Source organism: Netta rufina (genome assembly GCF_964035555.1).
Source record: "Netta rufina genome assembly, chromosome: 29".
NCBI classification, from domain to species: Eukaryota; Metazoa; Chordata; class Aves; order Anseriformes; family Anatidae; genus Netta; species Netta rufina.
This window is the reverse complement of record NC_140153.1, coordinates 2,120,324-2,142,253: the sequence shown is the minus strand read 5'-3', so window position 1 is coordinate 2,142,253 and position 21,930 is coordinate 2,120,324. Positions and strand designations below refer to the sequence as shown.

General features: G+C 66.6%; 1 protein-coding gene across 1 annotated transcript; it reads right to left on the bottom strand.

The window, feature by feature from the left end:
- KIRREL1 (kirre like nephrin family adhesion molecule 1) lies at positions 1–21,712 on the bottom strand. Its single transcript, XM_084302961.1, has 15 exons — positions 21,515–21,712; positions 7,762–7,911; positions 6,964–7,113; positions 5,942–6,099; positions 5,689–5,839; positions 4,806–4,911; positions 4,556–4,704; positions 4,322–4,449; positions 4,111–4,237; positions 3,924–4,024; positions 3,613–3,811; positions 3,424–3,531; positions 2,795–2,934; positions 2,619–2,696; positions 1–2,063 (listed from the first exon to the last, which is right to left on the bottom strand). The coding sequence occupies exons 1-15, from the start codon at positions 21,564–21,566 to the stop codon at positions 1,587–1,589; spliced, it is 2,274 nt and encodes a 757-aa protein (XP_084159087.1). The 5' UTR covers positions 21,567–21,712; the 3' UTR covers positions 1–1,586.
- Positions 21,713–21,930: the final 218 nt, after the last annotated feature.

Genomic DNA, 21,930 nt, shown 5'->3' with positions numbered 1-21,930 from the left:
AAGACTAAAAATATAGTACATAATATTTAAAAAAAAGGAAAAGGACAAATAAAAAAACGGTGGCTTGGGGGGGGCAGGGGTCACAGATACGTGTCTCTAGGGGAAAGGAAGGGGGGGGGGGGTCTAAAACAGCCTGTGCTAGGAGGGGACCCGCTCGCCCCCGCGCCCTGGGGTGCTGCCACCTGGCCCGGAGCTCCCTTTGGGGCCGGGGGGGCCCCGATCCTGCTCCCCTGCCCCAGGGAGTTGAGTTTAAAGCTTCAGCTTGGCTTCGGGGCCGGCGGGACGCTATTGCTATAGACGGTGGGGGTGCAGCATCTGGGGGCGACAGCCGGGGTTAAATCAGGCACCATCGCAAGAAACGGCCGGCCGGGGGTCGGGGGGGGGGCTCAGCACCGTCCTGACAGTACCTTTGGGGTCGAGGTTTAACCCGCTGGGGACGGGGAAGGGGGGGGTTGGGATATCGGGGACCCCCCTCCCCGTGCCGTGCCCCTTCCTTCCCGAACCGTCCTGCGGCCGAATCGTACCTGCTTGCCGCGGGGCCGGCTCCGCAGCGAGGAGGAAGAGGAGGAAGAGGAGGAGGAGGCTCTGCAGGATGGGGGCCACCGAGCTCGCCCCGATCCCCAGGGCAGAGCCGGGCAGGCAGGGGGAGGGTGCTTCGTACCTAATCCCAAGGGTCCGCGGGGACCCCCTACCCCCCCGAGTCTGTAGGGTGCCGGTACCGAGAGCTGGGCTGGGTAGGATGCAGCTGGGAAGCCAAAACCTCCCCTAAACCTCCCCAGCATCGAGCTCACAAAGTGCCCCCAAAATCCCTCGTGCCCCAGCCAGAGCCCGGCTCCCTGCTCCCGAGGGAATTGGGGTCCTGCATGTTTTGGGGTCCTGCTTGTTCTGGGGTTCCCCTTATTTTGGGGTCCCGGTGCCCATCTGGGGACCGAAATCCTTCACCCAGCAGCTGCCCCTATCCCATATCCCTGTAATACATTCACTGAGGGCCCCCATCCCCTTGATTTGGGGGCGTTTTTGGGGTCTCGCCGTACCGGGACCCCCCAGGGTGAGCGGGGTGCCCCCTGCTCACCAGCTCGGGGCAGGGTGGGAGCGGGGGCTTTGTGGGACGGACGGACGGACGGAAGGACGGGAGGGAGCCGGCCCCGAGCGTGGGCCAACCCCGAAAGTCAAGGCACAGGGAACGGGAACAGGCTGGGCCGGGGCATTTTGGGGAGAAAAGAAGCCAAACGCGGCGCCTACATCCGCACGTGTGCCACGGGATGGGCGGCGCTGGCCGGGGCGTGCGGGGCTGAGCCCCCATCGGGGATGTCTCCGGGCTCCCCCCCCTTCCCAGCAGAGCCAGAAAGGGGAAAAAGGGGCCGGGATGGGGGGCACGGGGCCAGGGGGAGGCCGCCCCGCGCCCCTTTGGGAAGGTACCGCGAAGACAACCGCTATCCCAGCGGGGTGTGGAAGCTCGAAGAGAAGGGACCCGGCGCACGGAGAAGCGGGGCGAGGGGTGGGTGTGGGGGGGTCAGGATGAACCCCTGAATATCAGGGGACAGTCGCCGGGTTCCCCGCCGCCCCCCCCCCACCCCCCCCAACCCCTAGACGTGCGTCTGCATCCGCTGCTGGAAGCGCTGCCCGTAGTCCGAGTGCTGGGAGGTGTAGGAGAAGCGGGTGGCGCTGGCGTACTTGCCCATGGGGTCGTAGGCGTCGTAGGGCGCCCGCTCCAAGCTGGGGGGCTGCCCGTAGCCCAACCGGTAGCCACCGTAGCCGCCGCCGCCGGCCGGGAAGGCGCCGTGACCCCCGTAGTTCTCGTAGGAGAGCTGGCTGGCCGTCTCGCCCCCCGCCGTCCCCGGGGGGGCCCCGGTGCCCGCGGCCGCCTCGGCGCTGTATTCGGACGCGGGGCCGCCGCGGCTGTAGGTGTTGAGCTGCGCGTAGCCGCTGGAGTGGGACAGGCGGGAGGGGGGCCTCGCCTCGTAGCGCCCCGGCCCCGGCGTGCGGTAGTCGGCGTAGAGGACGGTGCGGGAGGCCGGGCGGTCCTCGTGGGCACGGACGTTGTAGTAGCCGTTGGTGGGGTCCTGTGGGGATGGGGAGGGTGAGAGGGTGGGAGGGGAGCGTGGGTGGGGTGGGGTGGGCGAGGATCTGGTCCCTTCTCGCCTCCGAGCTGCTCTTTTTTCATGCCCCTGTTCCTATCCCCTTTCTTGTGCTTGTCCCTATCGCCGTCTCCAGGCCATCCTCATCCTCGTCTGCATCCCCATCCCGTGCCAGCCATCCCCTCACAACCTTCTGCCATTCCATCCCATCCCAACTCCATTCCATCCCATCCCATCCCATCCTATCCCATCCCATCCCACCCAATCCCCATTGCCATTCCCACCTCATCCCCATCCCTATCCCCATCCCAATCCCATCCCCAATCCTTCCCCATCCCCTGTCCCCACCCTACTCTCACCCCATCCCATCCCATCCTCTATCCCCATCCCATCCAATCCCCATCCCCATCTCCATCCCAATCCCAATCCCAATCCCAATCCCAATCCCAATCCCAATCCCAATCCCAATCCCAATCCAATCCCAACCCATCCCATCCCATCCCACCCCACCCCACCCCATCCCCACCCCCAGGACCAGACCTTCAGCTCGTACTCCTCGCGGGTGTCGATGGTGTCACAGCGCAGGTCCTGCTTCAAGTCCACGTCATCCTTGAAGGACTGCAGGGGGACAGACGGCCTCATTCCCTCCCCGCTCCCACCCCACACGGTCCGGCAGCCCTGGCCGCGGCGTGGCCCCACTGTGGGCCATCCCCTACCGAGTAGATGGCCTTCATGACGCGGGTGGCGGTGGAGACGCTGGCCGTGTCCTCCTCCCGGTCCGCGTGCAGCGTCAGTGGCTCCCTGTTCACCGTCTCCACCTTGATGTCCAGCTTGCGCAGGGTGACGTCCTTGCGACCTGGGGATGCACAGGGATGGAGGTGGCACGGAGGGGGCACAGCTTGGCCGGTCCCCCCGCCCTGTCCCCATCTGTGGTGTCCCCGTCCCCATTGTGGTGTCCCCGTCCCCATCCACGGCACCCTAACCCCATCCTGGTTTCCCCGTCCCCATCCACAGTGTCCCAATCCCCATTTGTGGTGTCCCAATCCCCATCCATGGCATCCCTGTCCCCATCCACAGTGTCCCCATCCCCATCCGAGTTTCCCCATCCCCATCCTGGTTTCCCCATCCCCATCCACGGTGTCCCTGTCCCCATCCGTGGTGTCCCTGTCCCCATCCACGGTGTCCCCATCCCCATCCTGGTTTCCCTGTCCCCATCCATGGTGTCCCCATCCCCATCCACGGCATCCCCGTCCCCATCACAGTTTCCCTGTCCCCATCCCAGTTTCCCCGTCCCCATCCATGTTGTCCCCGTCCCCATCCGTGGCGTCCCCGTCCCCCCACTCACTTCCTTTCCGACGCCGGTAGAGGAAGCAGGCGAGCGCCACGAGGAAGCTGATGACGAGGATGCTGGCCCCGATGGTGGCCCCGGCGATGATGCCCACGGGCAGGACCTCTGCAGGGGGACGAGAGGACGCGGGGACGTGAGCCGGGGCCGGGCGGCTCAGCGGTGGCTGCGGCGCCGTGCCCCCGGTACCTTTCTCCTCCAGCTGGATGATGGCGGTGCCCGGCCCGAAGCTGTTCCAGGCGGTGCAGTTGTAGTGGGTCTGGAAGTCGGCCTCCATCACGTTGTTGATGGTGAGGGTGGACAGGACCCCGCTGCCCGTGTTGGTCCTCTCCACCGTGTAGCGCTCCAGCGTCCCTGCCTCCAAAACGTTCTCCTTCCAAGCCCAGGCCTGGCAGAGGGGGGCTGCGTCAGCGCCTCTCCGTGCCCCCCCCGGGGATGGGGATGGGAATGGGGATGGGGACGGGGATGGGGATGGGGACGGAGCCCCCTGGTTCACTCACGATGCGGTCCGGCGGCGGCGTGCTGCCGATGAAGCACTCCACCTTGCCGCGGTCGCCGCGCGCCGCGTACTGCACCACCTCGCTGGAGATGATGGGGGGCCCTGCGGGAGGGACACGAAGTGGGGAGGGTCACCGAAACCCAACGGCACCGGGGTGGGGGTCCCACCACCCCCCTCTCTCCGCTCACCGTTGACGTAGAGCGTGACCTCGCGCTCGCCCACACCGATGCGGGGCACGATGGCTTTGCAGATGTACTGCCCCGCGTCCGCCTGCGTCACCGACTTCAGGTACAGCTGGTTGCTGTTGCTCAGCACCTGGGGTGGGGGCGAGGGGGGGGCTCAGGAGGGCTGGCGGGGGTGGGCACGGCCCCTCCTCGAGCCCCTCCCCCGGCTCAGTACCATGTTGGATTCCTTCTTGGTCCAGGTGAGGGTCAGCGGGGGGTTGCCGGACCACATGCAGGTCAGCGTCACGTCGGAGCCGATGTCGGTGACGGTGGGCTTGGGGGCCACCATGATGCGAGGGGCGACTGGCGGGGAGAGGGGAGGGTTGGGGAGGGGGGTGGGAGGCAGCCCTGGGGTGTGGGGGGGAGGTCTCGGGGGTGTTAGGGGTGTTGGGGGGGCTGCCCCACTCACAGTGCACGTCCACCAGCGTGCTGACGTTGGTGCTGCCGATGTCGTTGTGCACCTCGCAGGACACGGGCTCCGTGAAGAAGGTGTAGTCCACCTGCGTGTCGTACTTGTTCTCCTTGGCCTCCTCGATGATCACCCCCCCTTTGGCCCACCTGGTGGGAGCGGAGACCCCGGCTTCAGCACCCCCCAGCCCCGAGGATCGAGCCCGGAGGTCGGGAAAAGCCCCCCCAAAGGGTCCGCGGGTCCTCCTCACCTGTAGCCTTTGATCTCGGGGTTGGCGGTGGCCATGCAGGTGAAGACGACCCGCTCGCCCTCCTGCACCGTCTGGGGCTGGATGGACAGGGTGACAGTCGGGGGATCTGCGGGAAGGCGGACGGAGCCGTCGCGGCCGCTGGGGCGGGCTCAGCGTGGCAGAGAGAGAGAAGGGGGCGAGGGGAGAAGCCCCCGGCCCGGCGCAGCAAAGCCGGCCCCGTGTGCTGGGCACGGCACGGCACGGGGGGAGAGCCCCGAAACTGTGATGGTCTTTTGGGGTGCCCAGCATCCCTGATCCATCTGGGTGCCTGGCATCCTTTCCAGAAGTGGGTGCCCATCGTCCCTGATCAATTTGGGTGCCCCCCATCCCTTCAAGCTATGGGTGTCCACCATCCTTGACTGCTTTGGGTGCCCCTCATCCCTTCCAGAATCAGGCAACCACCATTCCTGATCAATTTGGGTGCCCCCCATCCCTTCCAGAAGCAGACACCCTCCATCCCTGATGGATTTGGGTGCCCCCCACCCCTTCCAGAAGCAGGCACCCTCCATCCCCGATATCTCCGGGTGCCCACCGTGGCCGTGGACCCGGCGGGGCCGAGCCTTCCCGCAGCAGCCACTGGAGGTCGGTGTTCACCGCGCCGTCCCCAGCTGGCCCCCGCCTGACGCCGGCGCAGCCCGGCTCCGGTGAACCCAGCGGGTGCAACCTCGGCCCCCACCCACCCAGACACCATTTGGGGGCCCCCAAACCACGGGGCTGGGAGCCCCCCAGCACCCCACAACACCCCACACCCTGAAAGCTCCTCGCTCTGCGCCGGTGACACCCGCGTGCCGCGGCACCGTCCCCTCCGTCCCCTCCATCCCCTCCGCCCCCGTTGCGGACTCACGGTGCACGTTGAGCTTGACGAAGGTTTCCTTCCCCGCCGGGATGGCTTCGTTGGTGCTGCGGCAGGAGAAAACCCTGCCGATGTCCAGGTCGGTGGGGTTGATGGCCAGCTGGCTGGTCGTCGTCTCCCGCTTGCCGTCAGCCAGCACCTCCTGCCAGGGAGATTGGGACAGGGCTCGCGGTCAGCTCCGGCGCCTCACGGGGCCACGGAGGGGCCAAGGGGGGGCTGAATGGGGTGGGGACACGGCCGGTACCGTGGTGGTGATGGCTCCGTCCTGCTGGAGCCCGTCCCGGTACCAGACGATGGTGGCGGCGGGCTTGGCGCTGCGCGCCCGGCACGTCAGGTTGTAGGGCGTCCCCGCGCGCAGCAGGATCTCGGGGGCTCCGTCGATGGTGGGGTCCTCGGGGGGGACTGCAGAGGGGACAGGGGGCGAACTGGGGACACCGGGGACACACTGGGGACACCGGGGACACACTGGAGACGCCGGGGACACACTGGGGACACTGGGGACACACTGGGGACACCAGGGGCCCTCCACAAACGCCAAGCTGAGGAGCTAAAACCTTGATTTGAAACTGATTTATTAGGGCTGGGCTCTTGGGGAGAAGGGAACCGGGGAGTTTGGGGGGGGGTCGTGCTGTGCTGAGGGAGGGGCTGGGCTGCTTGCAAACACCCCCGGGTGCTGGCTGGGTGCAGGAGGAATGGCTGATGGGGACCCCCCATCCTAGGAGCCCTCTGCCCTATGTGAGCCCCACACTGGGGGGGGGGGACACACAGGGGGACCCCCTGAGCTTGGCAGGAGTTGGGGGGGACCCCCATGGGCACAGCTCGGTGCCCCCAGCCACAGCTCCCACCCGCGCGCCTTTTATCTCCTGCCTTTCTAATGGGAATTTCAACGCCAGGGGAAGAAGGAGAAAGAGAGGAAAAAAAAATAAATTAAGAAAAGCAAGAAATCCGCCCCAAAACCCCGTTCATGCAACATTTCCGCTGCGGCTCCGGCAGCATCTTTTTTTTTTTTTTTTTTTTTACAAGACACAAAAGTCGGGGAAATCAAAGTTACTGCACTCGTAGGTCCCGTAACTCAGCCACGGCGTGAATATAGATTAAGGCATTAAAGATAATGGCACAGCCGGGCTGCTGGAGGCAAGGCAAGGGGGAGGCAGCGGCGTAGGCACCGGCAGCCCCTTCCCTGCGCCTGCCTGGGCTGGCTCGGGGGGTCCGGGAGGGGTTTGGGGGGGACCCGGGGATAACTGGGGGGGGAGCCGGGCTCCTTACTGAGCACGGTGAGCTTGGCCCGGCGCGAGCGCAGCGCGGCCTCGGTCGCCTGGCACTCGTAGACGGCGTCGTCGGAGAGCTCGGCGTCGCTGATCTCCAGGTTGTACTGGCCCGAGTCGGCCGTGCCCACGATGCGGTAACGCGGCCAGGCTGCGGGGACACGGCGCGGGGTGAGCGCCGAGGGGACGGGACCCCCTGGGTGCTCCCCGTGACCCCAAATTTCTGAGCCCGGTTCGCCGGGGCTTGGGGTTTGGTCGCCACCTGGTGCCAGCTCTGGATGTGTGGGGCATGTGCGGCATCCCCAAGGCACGGGGGGGTCCTCAGGGCGTGCAGGGACATGGGCGCAGGCAAAGACTGCGGTGCGGGCAGGACCCCAAAGTGTGCAGGGACCCTGTGCGTGCAGGGACCCCAATACATGCAGGGACTCCAGTACATGCAGGGACCCCAGTGTGTGCAAGGACCCCAATATGTGCAGGACCCCAATACATGCAGGGACCCCAGTGCGTGCAGGGACCCCAATACATGCAGGGACCCCAACATGTGCAAGGACCCCAGTGCATGCACGACCCCAACACACGCCAGGACCCCAATGCATGCAGGATCCCCAGTCCACGCAGGGTCCCCGGTGCATGCAGCAAGGAGCAGAGAGCAGCGCCCAGTCCCTGCCAGAGCTTCACTACAGCACACGTGGCCCCGCTCCGGCACACGGAGCTGGGAAATGGGGGCTGCAGCACCGCAGAAGCCATAACGCCCATGGTGTCACCATGTGGTGACACCCCCTGAGCCTCCCCCGGGTACCTTTGAGGCCCTGCCCCATCCCCAGGGCCAGCCCGTCTTTGGTCCATTGCACGATCCCGGAGTAGTTGAGCACCACGCAGGAGAGGACGATCCTCTGGCCGGCCACCACGGTCTGATCCTCCGGCTCCTCCACGAACCGCGTCTGCGCCGCTGGGGACGTGGGACGGGGATCGGTGACGGCCCAGGGCGCCCCGCACCACAGCGCCCAGTGCTCCGTCATACTGGTGGCACTGGGCTGTGCCGGCACCGCCAGCACCGGGGTCCCCAGCGCCGTCCCCAGCCCCCCAGGCCGTGTCCCCGTGGTGCCGCGGCCGTCACGCGGCGAGCGGGCATCGACCAGGAGGGCAGCGGGGGGAGCGCGGGGTGCGTGTCACACGTGTGTGGCAGTGTCACATGCATGTGCGGGGGGGCAAAAAGGGGGAACTGGGCACACCGGGGTCCCAACCCGCTTGGGGAGCATGGGGACAGCGGGGCGAGGGGCGTTTCGGGCCCCCCTGGGGTGGCAGAGGGGAGCTGCCTCTCTCTCCCCCGTGCTCGCCTCCCCCCCCCCGCTTTGAAAGCCTCTTGCTAAAATATTCAAATGATTTCCGCTGTGGAGCGGGAGAGGGGGAGGCAGAAATCCCTTCTGGGGATGAGCGAGCTGCAGATAACGAAGCCGCCGCTAAGTCCCCAGCCCTGCCTCCGCCTGCGTGGCCCGGCGAGGCCTGGCACGGCTCAGCACAGCTCGGCACGGCTCGGCACGGCACGGCACAGTTTGGCACGGCACAATTCGGCACGGCACGGCACGTTATGGCACAGAACAACACGGCACAGTTTGGCACGGCACGGCCCTCCATGGCACAGCACCGTGCGCTCTGTGTCCCCAGGGTGTGCTCTGTCCCCAAGAGCCGGGTGCTCTGAGCCCCCTCTGCCTTTGATCCTGCAGCCAAAGCCCCCGGCAGCTCCCCAAATCCCCCCACCGCTGCCGGGGAGCCCCCAGCACCCCCTGGCTGTGCCCCAGCACCAGGAACCAACCCCAAAGCTTCGCCCCCAGGCACCTGGAGAGACCCCCCCCCAGCCCGCACGTGGCTTCGGGCATCCCCAAATCCCCAGGATGGGGGCACCCCAGGACCTGGTACCCCAGGACCCATGGACTGGGCACCCCAGGGTGCTGAGGAAGGGGCACCCCAGGGTGCTGAGGAAGGGGCACCCAGCCCTGCAGCCCCTCGCAGAGCCCACCGGGACCCGCGGTGACTCGGGGACAGTCACTGCCGGTGTCCCCCGGTCACATCCCACCCGCGTGGGCATCCCAAACCCCCACCCCGGGGTGCCCCCAGCCAGCTACGGGGCCCTGGGCATGGAGGGGGTGGCTGGGGACACTCGGATGTCCCTGCCCCGTGGCCCCCCCACGGCAGTGTTTTGGGAGAGGAGCGGGAGCAGGGACAGGGGGAGGGAGGGAGATAAAGGGAAAGGAGAGAATGGGAGAGGCGGGGGGAGGGATGGAGCTGGGGGGGGAATAAAAAAGCAGAGCGGAGATCAAAGAGGAAGGTGCCTGGAGAGAGGTGGGCGTGGGGGAAGATCAGAGCTGGGGAAGGGGGGGAGGCAGCGCGGGGTGGGGGGGGGCTGCGGCCGCCAGACAGACAACCAGACAGACAGCGGGGACCCACGGACAGCACAGGGCCACCGCGGGGTGACACAGAGCACCCGGTGGCACCCGCAGGATGCCAAAGAGGGGCGCACGGGTGCCCCCCACCCTGCTGCAGGCACCGTCCTGTCCGTCCCCATCCATATCCCTGTCCCCATCCTGTCCCCATATCCATCCCCATCCCCATCCCAGTCCCATCCCATCCCCATCCCAGTCCCATCCCGTCCCCGCCGCTGTTTAGTCTGGCGCAGGGCGATGCGGGGGGGGGGGGCTCGGCCCCGGCACAGCGAGCACCGCGCGTCCCTCGCCGCGGAGGGTCCTTGACGTTGTGCCAAGGAGCCCACAGATCCCACAGATCCCCGGCGAGGCCCCGGGGCACGGCCGCGGGGTGCCGGGGGTGCGCACCCAGCCTGTGCCCACCCGTGGGTGCCCGGGCACGCGGGGGGCTCCCGCGGAGGGACCCGGCGGGGACCCAGCCACACGCCCGGCCCTGTCTCCCTCTATTTATCAAATGAAGGTCTGATTAAGCCCTGGGGCTGGTGCTCCAATCTCCCTCTCTCTCCTCTCGCTATTAAACTCAGGGTTCAAAGAAAAGCTTTTTATTCGCGCTGACAGCTTTCAGATGGAGCTAAATCTCTCCGCGCTCGAGTTTTTTTTTTTATTTTTTTTTATTATTTTATCTCTCTTCCCTCCTCCCCTTCCTCTTCTCACCGCTTTTAAATTTAAGCCTTTCCCCTTTCCTCTTCCCGAGTTGTTCGCTTCTATTTATATTGGGGGGAAAAAAAAAAATAAAAATACACAGGGAGGGAAAAAAAAAATATAAAAAAAAATCCCACCCTCCACTGGTTTTATTCTGCGGGAGAGAAAAGAGGATTTGGCTTCCTTGTGGCCCTGCCCGGCAGAGCGGAAAGGGAGAGACAGGAGGGAGGACAGGGCCGCGGGTGGCTGCTGCAGCCGGGGCCATCGCTGTCCCCATCCCTGTCCCCATTGCTCTGTCCCCATCCCCTGGACACGCTGCTGGCTGCATCCACGCCGCCGCCCGCGTCCCCTCTGCCCCCATGCTGTCACCGCGCTGTCACCGCCCCGGTGCCGGCGCCCCGAGCCACTTGTCACCCAGTGCGAGGCAATGGGATGGAAAAAAGCGCAAGCGTTGCGGCCGGCCCCAAAATCCCCCGGACGGTGCCACGCATGGACCTCGGGCACCGCCAGCGTGGGGAAACCGAGGCACGGGGCTGCCGGCGGTGTCACCGTGTCCCCAAAATCGGGAGATGGTGGGGGGGGGACATGCACAGCCCGCGGGTGCCATCGTGCCCGTGCAGCGGGCGGGTGCCGCGGCTGGCGGGGGACGCGGCAGAGCGGAGACGTGATCGAGCCTGGCACTTCGCCGTCCTCCCGCCCCATCTGCCGAGGAGCAGCAGCTATTTTAGGCTCCAGCAATTTGGGGCTTTCTGCTCAAGCCGGCCGCGGCTCGGGGCAGGGACGCGGGTGGCTGGTGGCGGTGGTGGCCTCAAGGACGAAGCCCCACGCGTGTGTCCCCAACCCAGGGTGGCAGCCACAGCCCCGAACCCACCCCAGGACCACGGGGAGCAGGGACGGGAGCTGGGATGAGGCTCGGGGCAGAGGGGACCCTGCGGCTGGGGATGCCCCCAGCCTGCTCCCGCAGCGTCCCCGTGTCCCTGTGCCACACGGGCGGGTGACAGCAGCGGGACGGGGACCTGGGTGGCAGCCCAGCCCGGCAGCACGCTCGCCCGCAGCTCGCAGCCAGCAAATTGATATTTGCTAGAGAGGGTCCCCGTTGCCATCAACAATTTATGAGGCTGCTTCGCTGCGATTACCCCAGCAAGACAGCGCTGCCCGGGAACAGCGCGAGCCGCGCGCTCTGAAAGCATCTTGGCAGGAGGAGCCGCTTCCGCTCCTTGTTTGAAGTCACTCAATGCCCTCTTCTATTTTCTTCTCCTTCCCCTTCGCTTTTTTAACGCTACCGTGGCCAGAGGGGTGGGCAGCGGGGACGGGAACGCTGATGGGAACGCGGTGCCAGGACGCTGGGGTACGGCAGGACGATGCTGGGGTACAGCAGGATGATGTTGGGGTACGGAGTGAGGATGCTGGGGTGCCCATCCCAATGCCAACTGCACCATTTGGGGCCAAAGCCCCAACCTGTGCGCCCCGCTCCTTTATCAGCCCCAAGCTCAACCCCATCCAATCCGCGTCCCACCCATCCGACAACATCTCCTGCCTCTAATCCCGCTCCGATTGACATTAATTGAATATTACCATCCTTTAATTCCTCGGTAATTGAATCCCGCAGCAGCTCCTGCACCCCCTACGCCAGCATCCCCATCCCTGTCCGTGTCCCCATCAATGTTCCCGTCCCCATCCCTGTCCTTGTCCCCATTCCCATCCCTGTCCCCATCCCCATCCCTGTCCCCATTCCCATCCCTGTCCCTTGTCCCCGTTTTCCCCCCCCAGTGGCTGCCTCCAGAGCCAGGACCCCGGCTCCGCTCCCGGCCCTCCCGTCCCAGCAGGAACGGAAAGTATTTCACCACCATCATATGACGCCAGCGCATCGCTGGCACGCGCCCAGCGCCAGGCTGGGAGGCACCAGGGCGGCCGACGACGGGGCCGGGGCCGCATCCAGCCCTGCCCCTCGCCGCCATCTCGGGGAGTGGCCCCGGGGTGTCCCCAGTGTCCCCGCGGGGCTGGCACGGGGCTGGCGGGGGCCACTCTGTTGCCTCTTCCCCCTCCCCACCCCTCTGCTCTGCTTCCCGCTGCCGAAGCTGGTGGTAGCAAAGCTCTCCGGGGAAGGGATGCTCCAGTTATTTTCATTTTTTAAAAGGCAGAATTATAAAAACAAATGAGGAGGAGATCGGTTCCCCTCCTCCCCGCCGCCTTCGGGCACGCCGGGTCCCCGCCGTCCTCCCCGCGCCCTGGCCACGGTGACCTTGGCCGTGCCACCAGGCGCGGCGTCCCCGGGGGGCAGCGGCACGTGGGGTGTGCATCGGGGCCGTCTCCGCATCGGGGACATCTGCAGCGGGGACATCTCCGCAGCGGGGACATCTCCACATCGGGGACATCTGCATCGGGGACATCTCCATGCCCCCCGTGCCACCGAAGCAGCTGGAGCGCCACCGGCTCCGCCAGCCCCCCCCCCCCCCAACTTGGTGTCCCCAGCCCGCGGGGTCCCCTGGCTCCCCGCCGCTGCCGTCCCCCCCCCCGCCGGCCGAGGAGCGCCGCCGCGATTGCTTGTGACACCAATCTCACAACAAATTTAGCAGCTCATTTCCCGGCCGATCAAATATTCCACCTCGATTACCTCCCGGGCAGGAGACGGGCGCCGCGCCGCCGCGCGGGCGGCCAGCACCTCCCGCCGTGTCACAGCCCATCAGTGTCACCGCGGCGGGGACGCCTGCGCTGCTGGGGACGGCAGGAGGAGAGCCTGGGGGGGGGGACACACACGGCCCCACCACCCTGCTGCCCCCCCCCTGCAAGGCAGCTTTTGGGGGGAAACTGAGGCACGGGGAAGGCGCCTCGATAGAGGGATGCGCACGGCAAGGATTTGGGGACGGCTGTGACAGCCCCAAAATGCCACAAGCGATGGCAAAGGACCCGGAGGGACGAGGAGGAGAGGAGGCACCGGCTCGTGATGAGCCACGGGGAGAAAATAACGCGGCGCTGGGAACATACGGAGCGATTTTCAATTGAAACCTCGTTGGGAAGAGGCATAAATACCGGGGGAGATGACGCGGTGGAATTGGGTTCTATTTTTCGTTCCTGAGGAGCCTTAAATATTCCCCACCTAATAATAATAATACAAAAAAAATGAACTCCCGACTTACGAAACAACATATAAATTCCCCTCGTAATTACATTACTTTCAGCGCAGCAAAGATGCCAATAAAATATAAACCAGCGTTGGGCAGGGAGAGGGAGAAAATAGAGAAGCGAATAAATGAAGTGCTTTATTGCCGTATGGCAAACGAGCTGGGCTGGGGGGGGGGCACGGGGCCAGGGTCCCCATGGGGCCACCCCGCTGCCCCTTCAGCTGCGTGCACCAGGGGGCTGGGGTGGGGGGTTTGGGGGCTTCTTGCTGCCCTGTGGGGAGCCCCTGGAGCCCCACTTTTCCCCCATACGAACCCCGTTCGTTTCCCCATGGGAAGCCCACAGCTATCCCATTGGAACCCCATTGCCCCCCCGCATTAACCCCGCTGCTGCCCCACGGGAACTCTCTTGCTGTCCCACAAAAATCCCGTTGCTGCCCCTGCAGATTCCCCACTGGAACCCCCCAGGCCCCCTCTGGGGACCCCTCTGCTGCCCCACAGCACTCGGTGCCGACCCCAAGGCGCCGTCCCATGGCGCTCCGAGGGCTGATCCTGGCAGGACCCTGCTTTAGGGGTCCCCACAGTCCCCCTGTCCCCCCCAAAGCAATCACACCTGCGGGACCCCGGTGCCCCCAGGAGCCCCGAGCCCCCTCCAGCACCTTGGGGCCGGGGTCTCCATCTCCCCCCCACCTGCCCTGCTCGGAGGCAGTGGCCGGCGGCCGGCGTTTGTGTGAGAACCTCGGCGCCTTTCAGGGCCCTCGGCCCCTTGAAAGGGGGCAGCCAGGCAGAAAGACAAAGGCTCGGCGCGCCTGGGGGGCACGGGGGGCCGGGCACGGCCGGCGGGCACGGAGCGAGGGGCCGCAGCGGGGTGCAGCGGCTGCATGAGCGGGAAGGAGCGAGTGTGCAACGGCGCTGTGCATGCACGGGAGCGTGCATGAGAGTGTGCATGGGTGTGCGAGTGCATGCACAGGAACATGTGCACGTGTACAAGCGTGCATGCACCAGATGCTTGCTTGCACAGGAGTGTGTGCGTGCACGTGTGTGTGTGTGCATGAGTGCATACACCAGATGCTTGCACGGGACCATGTGCACGTGTGTGTGCATGCACCAGATGCTTGCTTGCACAGGAGTGCATGCACATGCGTGTGTGCACGTCCCTATGCTTGCCCAGCAGCGTGCATGTGTGTGCACCAACTTTACCTCTTGCACGGGTGTGCACAGCCCAGCGATGTGCATGCACAGCAGCTGCAAGCATGAGCACGGGCCATGTTCTTGTGCACACCCGTGTGTGTGCATGCGTGCACGGGTGTGTGTGTGTGTGCACGGGTGTGTGCACGCACGTGTGTGTGTGTGTCCTTGCACGTGCAGCCGCGTGCACCCTCCCTGAGTGCGCCCATGCCGGGCTCTGTGCATTTTGGCTCAGCAGAGCGGGGCAGCCTTCGCACCCCAGCCCCCTCCTCCTCCTCCTCCTCCTCCTCCTCCCCTCGCTGCCCTTCGCACAAAGGCCTGGGCTGCAGATGTGCGGCCGCTGCTCCCCCCCCACGCCGTGCTCAGCCCCCACGGGGGGGTCCCAGGGTGCCCCCGTCCCCCCCACCCATGGGCGAGCCGGGAGCTGGCGGCGCCTCTGCCCTCGTTATTTCCTCTTCATTTCTGGGGCTGTCAGAATTATGGAGCAGGGCTGTTTATTGGCTTGAGTTTAATTAATTTGTGTAATATCCCTGTTAGGAACAATGTCTAATTAAGACTTTTGTTTGTGTGTGCGCGCCGGGGGGAGGGGACTTCTTCTTTGGGAAAGAGGGGGAAAAAAAAAAGAAAAAAAAAAAAAGAAAAAAAAAAAAAAAACAAATTCCCTAATCATTAATGGAGGGGAAAGAAATATTTAAACGGGGCTGGCACCCTTCCACCGAGCTGCTGGTAAGCGCTCTCGTTACAGATGTCTTAATGAGACATCTCTTAATAATGGGATTATCATTCACATTGAATCGGGACGAGCAGCTGGGAGCGCGAGCCTCCGATACGGGGCCCCGAGAGGATGGGGCAGAGCGGCCCCGTGCCGAGGGCTGGGGATGGGACCCCCCCGGTGCCACGGGGCAGGAACCCCCCCCCCGGATTTATCCTGGTGCTGGAGAAATCCAGCGTGGTTCGGGGTCCTGGGCTCACAAAGAGGGGGTTCGGTGGAAACCTCGACTGGGGAGCGGTGACCCCTTCGAAACCACAAGGGTTTTTTTTTGGGGGGGGGGCACCCTTGTTGTCCCCCCCACCTCCTGGCCCCTCGCTCCCTTCTCCCTCCGCTCCAGAAAATAGGGGCAGGAATCTCAGCCCGCCCCGATCCTGTGCCCGCCACCAAAAAATTTGGGGTCCTGGGTGGGGAATGGGGTGGGGTGGGGGAGGCTCTGCAGGGCACCCGCCCCCCGCCAGCACCCCCGAGGCGGTGACACGGGGGGGTCCCGTGGGGCTTCGTGCCCACCAAGGCAAACTTGGCCAAATGGGGCCGAGCCCAGTGCCGGGGTCCCTATGGGGTGGCAATGGGGGGGGGGGGGACGGGGCTGGGAACACCGTGGGGGCCGCCCTGGAGCCCCCCCCCCTCGCCGCCGGCCCCTGCGAGTCCCGCAAAGGAGAAGCTGGAGCAGCCCTGGCTGCGCTCCTGCGGTCAGAGCCCAGCAATGATCCTACAAGCCTGGAATTTGAGGAATTTCCTGCCAAGGCTCTCTGGAAGAAGAGGGAGAGAAAGGAAACCCGGCGCTTAACCCTCAGCTCCCCGCGCCCGGCCCCGATCCCGCAGCGGGCAGGGGCTGGCACGGGGCGGAAAGGGGGGGCCACAGGCACTTTTTGGGGTGCCCCCGGATTTATTGGGGTGCTCCCCGCTGCTCCCCGTTCGCTTTGGCCACGCTGCGTGCAGAGCCCTGGCCCCACAGCCCTCCCCGGGGGCAGCCGAGGCCCCGTGCCTCAGTTTCCCCCAAATCTCTGCCAGAAATCCCTGGCAGAAGCTGTCCCCAACCCCTGTCACCTCCCTGCGTCACCCCCAGCCCCCATCCACCCGCCGCGTCCCCCACCCCATCCCCAAGCCCCCACGACACCCCCCAACCCCGGGCCGAGCCTCGTGCACCCCAAAACACCGCAGGAGGCCGGGAACCCTCCCCGGCCGCCCCCAAAAACTCCCCTTTTCCCACCAAATCCCCCGGGAAGGGCTTCGCAAGGAGGCGAGGGAGCGGGGGCCGGGGATGCTCCGGGTGTCACCGCCTGGGGCCCGGTGCCACCAGCAGGTCCCCTCGTGCCCCTCGCACACCCAGCCGGGCACGTGCGCCCTCGTGCACCCACGCGCGCCCCCTCGCACGCCCGCCTGCGTGGTTTTTGCTCCTTTTTTTAATTTTTTTTTTTTAATTTTTTTTTTTTTCCTCCCCCGTTCCCATGGCAACCCCCGCACGGCGCACGGCCGCTCTCGGGTTTGAAATAAAAGTTGTTTTTCCTCCCCTCCTCCTTTTTACTCCACTCTTTTCGCTTTTTTTTTTTTTTTTTTTTTTCCTTCTTCTTCTTCTTCTCCCCCCCCCCCCCCCCCCCCCCCACCTCTTATTTTGATTTCCATTTGGATCATAATCCGCCCGTTGCCATGGCAGCGCTGGCAGCCCATTATGTTCCAGCCCTTGCAGAAAAAGGCCTCGCTCCCCCCCTTTTCCCTTCCCTGCGCCTTTTTCCGAGGGTTTCGGCTCCTCGAACCCCCTCCTGCCCCCCCCCAGCCGTCCCCCAACCCCGGGTCCTCTCCTGGCCGGCTCCGAGCCCCCCACCCTGCTCCGAGCCCCCCGCCCGGACCCCGCTGCGCGCTCGGCTCCCTCCATCCCCTTAACTCTGCCCCGAGCCTCCTCCTCCTCCCGCCCGGACCCCCGGCACCCTAGGCCCCCCCCCGGCACTCCACACGATGGCTTTTGCCTGATTTTGGCCCCCTTGCTGTCAATTTTCAGCCCCGATGTTCAATTTCCAGGTGGGGCTGCGGGCACCCAAGGGTGCCACGGTCCCGCTGTGGGCGCAGGACGGGTCCCTTCGGTGTCCCCCCCCCCCCCTCCCCACACACACACCCCCCGGTGCCCTCCCGCACCGTGCCCACCCCCGGCTGGGAGCAGGAGGTTATGAAAATGAGCCGTGCACCCAGGAGACTGTAATTATCTGCTAAGTGTGAAAGCTGGAGTGATTAATTAAGAGATAATAAAAAGAAAAGGAGGCTGGAGAGGGAATAACGGATGCTTTGATGATAAAACCTGAGGTAAGGCAAGCAATTAGGGGAACCTTTATGGGGAGTTAGCGACGAGCCCCCCACCGCCCGCGCTGCTGGGGGGGCTGCGTCCCCGCCGGACACCCCACGGGGCCACCGGGGTCCCGCAGGTGCAGGGGACACCGAGGGGACACCGGGGGGCTTCTTGGGGCCGTGGTGGTCCCCGTCCATCCCCGCAGGCTGGCGAGGTGGGTGCTGCAGGGCTGGGGCTGGTGGCCCCAAGGATGGGGTGAGCGGGGTGGGTGAGCACCCATGGGTGCCCAACGGGGGGTGGCGAGAGAGCCCAGGTGGGCTCAGGGCCAGGCGGGGCAGGAGGAAAGCTGGCTCGGGATTAAATCAAGCTCGAATTAAAGGCTGGGGATGTAATTAATGCTGCTCGGCTCGGGTCGGTGGGGCGGAGGTGGCCGACGACCCCGCTCTCACCTCGGAGAGGAGGGCGCGGGGGGTGCCGGAGGTCACCGCGGGCGGGGGGACGGCCGGAGGTGGGGGCCCTGCAGGGAACGGGCAGGAGGCTGCGAGGAGGGGAGCGGGACGGGGCCGCTGTGTCCCCCCCGGGGATGCTTCCCCGGCACTAAACCACGGCCCCAGCTGGGGAGCGGCCGATTCAGCCCTGGCACGGGCGGCCCAGGCAAGTCCCGGCACGGGGCCGTGGCTGCTGGGGCAGGATCCGTCCCCGCCGGCCCCAAAAGCTGCCCTGGCCCCGCTGCGGGGCTGAGCTGGGGCTCGCCGTGTGCCGGGGCAGGATCCGGCCCCTTCTGTAAGGGATGTGCCACGGGCTCGGGGCAGGACCCCGCACAAAACCGCGGCATCCCCGGCACTCACAAAGCGGCTTTGGGGTTCCTGGGGAGGTCGGGACCCTCCCCACCCGCCCCACGTAGCCCCCGTCCTCTCTCCGTGCCGGTGCTGGAGCCCCACGGGGGAGCACCCGGGGGTCTCGGGCCCCCCATGCTGCCAGCCCCATCCCCCTGCGCTTAAGCACCGTAATCCCAGGCTGCTCTGATCCCAGTTTGGCCAAACCGGGATCGCTGAAGGGCGCTGCGGGGAACGGGGAGGTGGCAAAGTGCGGGGCTGGGGGTGCCACCCCCAGGTCCCCCTCGCTGCGGGGCTGGGGGGACGCGCGGTGACCCTTTGGGGCTCCATCTCCTCCTCCGAGGTGTTCTGGGGACTGCAGGGTGACGGGGACGATGATGGTGACCCAGAGGGGACCCTGGGGACAGCTGGCACGGGTCCACGAGCGTTGTAGGATCACGCTGAGTGTGGCACGGGGCTTTGCCGGTGGATGAAGCGGGCGTTGGGGATGTCCCGAAGCCACCGGCGGCTCCTTCACTCCCCGAATGTCCCCAGTCTTCCCCTGTGCCCACAGAGGGGGGTGACGCCAAGCGCTGGCACCCCCCAGCCTCAGGGACCGGGGCCACCTTCCCACCCTCCCCGGCCGCCACGCTGCAGCTCGGGAGCTCTCCCGGGGGCTTTTATTACCCTGCAGCAGACGACGGTCAGCTCACAAATCACATCACGCCACCGCGGCGCGCGGGGAGCCGAGCCACCACGGCCCCGGGAGGGGAGCACGGGCAGGTGCCCGCCACCACCCCCAGCAGCCCCCCGTGGCCACCGAGACCCCTTTGCCTCCACCCGTCCCCAGCAGCCAGATTTGGGGTGAAGCCCCCACCCAGCCACCTTGTCCCTGGCACAAGAAGGGTGGCCCCGTGCCCCGGCACCGTCCCTCCTGCCCCAAAAACCCGGGGCAGCCCCAGGTTGTGGGATGCTGGTGCTGCACTGGGGTGGTTGGCATCACCCTAGGGTGCCTGTAGGGGCACGGGGTGGTGGGAACAGAGCCCTGCAGCCGCTCCCCACCCAAAAAAAGGCACCAGCATGGGGACCAGAGGGACCGGCCTGACCTCGGAGCGCCCGGTGCCACTCCTGCCCCTTCAGCAGGGATGCACCCAGGGGTGAGGGCTCCAAAGGCAGCGGGGCTCAGCCACATTCCCCTGGGGTGTGCAGGGAGCTTGTGGGGTCTCAGCTCAGCCCCACCGGCACCAGAGCCCCGGGACGAGCCCCCGCCGCCATCTCTCCGCTGTTTCAATTTCGCTGCTCTTCCTTGGGAGGGAAGAAGGGAGGGAAAGAGGAAAAAAAAAAAAAAAAAAAGCACCACACACAACAACCCACAGAGAGAAGGAGAAGAAGAATCGCCCAGAAAATGAATAAATATTTCAATTTGAGGCGCAATCACAGCGAGTGATTGAAACGGGGGGAAGAATAATGGGTTTCATTTAGATAAGATACAGAAAATTATTTAGTGAGAAATGAAGAGTGATGAAACCCATTCAACATCTTTGTGCGAGCGGGTGGAACTCCATGAATGGCACAGACCCCCCCCCCCGGCACCCACACGCCTGGCTGCGGGGTGGGGGGGGAGCCCACCAGGTTTTGCTCCCCTCCCACCCCCCCCTAAACCCCCAAGCATCCCACCTTGGAGCGGGGCCGCGGGGAGGCAGAAGCGAAACTTGGCGGTGGCAGGAGCGAGATGGGGACGGTGGCGGGACGGGGCCGCTCAGACCGGGGGGGACTGGGGGATGCTGGGGGGGGGGGGTGCTGCCCCCCCCTGTCCCCGTCCTCGCAGCCCATCCAGCTCGTCCCTGCGGCGAGGCCGGCGCGATGCACATGGCACCGTGCGGGCGCTTTTGTTCCTGGGAGGGCAGCGGAGCCCCGCGGCGCTTCCCCGAGCCCTGCGCGGGGGAGCCTGGGATCAACCCCCCCCTGCCCCGGCCCCGGCCCCGGCCCTCTAAGAGGCTTTGCTTGCTCCTTTGAAAACCCCCCCGTTCGACTCATTTTTGTTCCTGGCATCTTAGCAACGCCGCCCCCTTAATTAAAAATTAGATTGGATTTTGCAGCAGGGAAGGACCCGGAGGCTGTGCAAGGCGGGGGGGGGGGCTGGCTCGGCGCAGGGCAATGCCCTCGAGCGCCCGACCCTGGCCACGCACCGACCCCCCCCCGTGCCATTTGGGGGGACACAGGGTGGGGGGGGGGACACCCCAGCTGAGACCCCAGCAGCTCGGTGGCACGCACGGTGCCCGTGCTGGGGGGCCTCACTGGTGGTCGGGGTGGCCGGGGGGGGCACCGGGGCTGCCCCCAGCCCCTCACCCCTCGCTCTGCGTGACCTTGGCCACGCGGTGCCTCGTGCCTCAGTTTCCCTCGATGGCTCCGTGTGGTCATTTGGGGGGGGGTCATGTAGGGACGTGGGGGGGCTCGGGCGAGCCCCTGGGTTGCAGCAAGCCCCTAAAACGATTTGGGGGGGGAAAGGGGGTGCCCCACGCTGTCCCCAGCCCCGCTCCTGAGCACTGCCCAGGCTGGGAGCTGGGGGTCCCGGCTGCCCCCGGCGCTCGCCCCCTCTCACCAAGATATCCTGGCTGGACGGACAGACGGACGGCTCGGCCAGCATTGCCACGTCCAGGCCGGGTCCCCCACACACGTCCCCCCCTATTGTGGGGGTCCCCAGAGCTGCCGGGTCCCCCCCGCCTGCCCCAGCACCGACAAATTCCTGCGTCCGAGCGCCGCGGCCCCCCCGGCCCCCATCTCCTCCGGCCTCACCCCGGCTCCAGCGGGACCGGACCGGGGGTGGGGGGAGGGCGGGCAGGACCCCTGCGGGGGGCACGGCCCTAACCGGGGGACATCCAGCGGGACCGAAACCGGGGGGGCCCTGCCCCGAAGCAGAGCCCACCCCGGGCTGCATCAGGACGCAGCAAGGGGGGGTCCGTTTGGTCCCAACCCGGGGACGCGGCTCCCCAGCCGGGGTCCACGAGCACAAACCCAGGATCCCAGCCCCCGCTGGGGGGCTCCCCCAAGACCCTGCCCGGCCCCCCCTTAGCCTCGGGAGCCCCCCCGGGAGCCAGCCGCGGGCTCCCTTGGCCGGAGCCGGGCGCATCCCAGCGGGGCGCGGCGGCACCGCGCGGGTCCGGAGCCGGGTCCCAGCCCCGGGCAGAGCCGTGCCGAGCCGTGCCGTGCCCTCGAGCCGTGCCAGGCTCCTCGCTGCCCCCGCTGCCCGGCTCTTACCTTGCCCGTAGGAGTCAGCGAGAGTCAGGAGGCAGAGGAAGAGGATCCGCATGCTCCCGTCCCGGCCGCGCTGCGGGCAGGGGGCGCGGGGGGGGGGCCGCTGCCCCGCCGCCCCGCTCGACCCCGCCGCCGCTGCTAGAGCATGGCCCGGCCGGGAAGGGGCCGGGGAAGGGCCGCGGGCTGCGCTGGCTCCGCTCCGAGCCGTGCCGAGCCGCTCCGAGCCGTGCAAAGCCGTGCCGAGCCGTGCCGAGCCGTGCCGCGCCGCCCCGGAGTGCGCGCTGCCGGCGGGGCGGGGCCGGGCCGGGGGCGGCAACTCGGGAAAGTTGGGGAGGGGGGAGCGGGGGCGGGGGGGCGAGAGGGGGCCCGGGCCTTGGGGGGGCGCGGGGGGGCGGCTTTTTGCACGACGGGCGGGGTTG

Coding starts and splice junctions, on each gene's coding strand:
- KIRREL1 (XM_084302961.1), bottom strand. CDS start 21,566: ATGCGGATCCTCTTCCTCTGCCTCCTGACTCTCGCTGACTCCTACGGG. Junction 5,840..5,941: donor ACGGAGCCATCACCACCACG/GTACCGGCCGTG, acceptor TCTCCCTGGCAG/GAGGTGCTGGCTGACGGCAA. Junction 2,064..2,618: donor GCGAGGAGTACGAGCTGAAG/GTCTGGTCCTGG, acceptor CCATCCCCACAG/GACCCCACCAACGGCTACTA.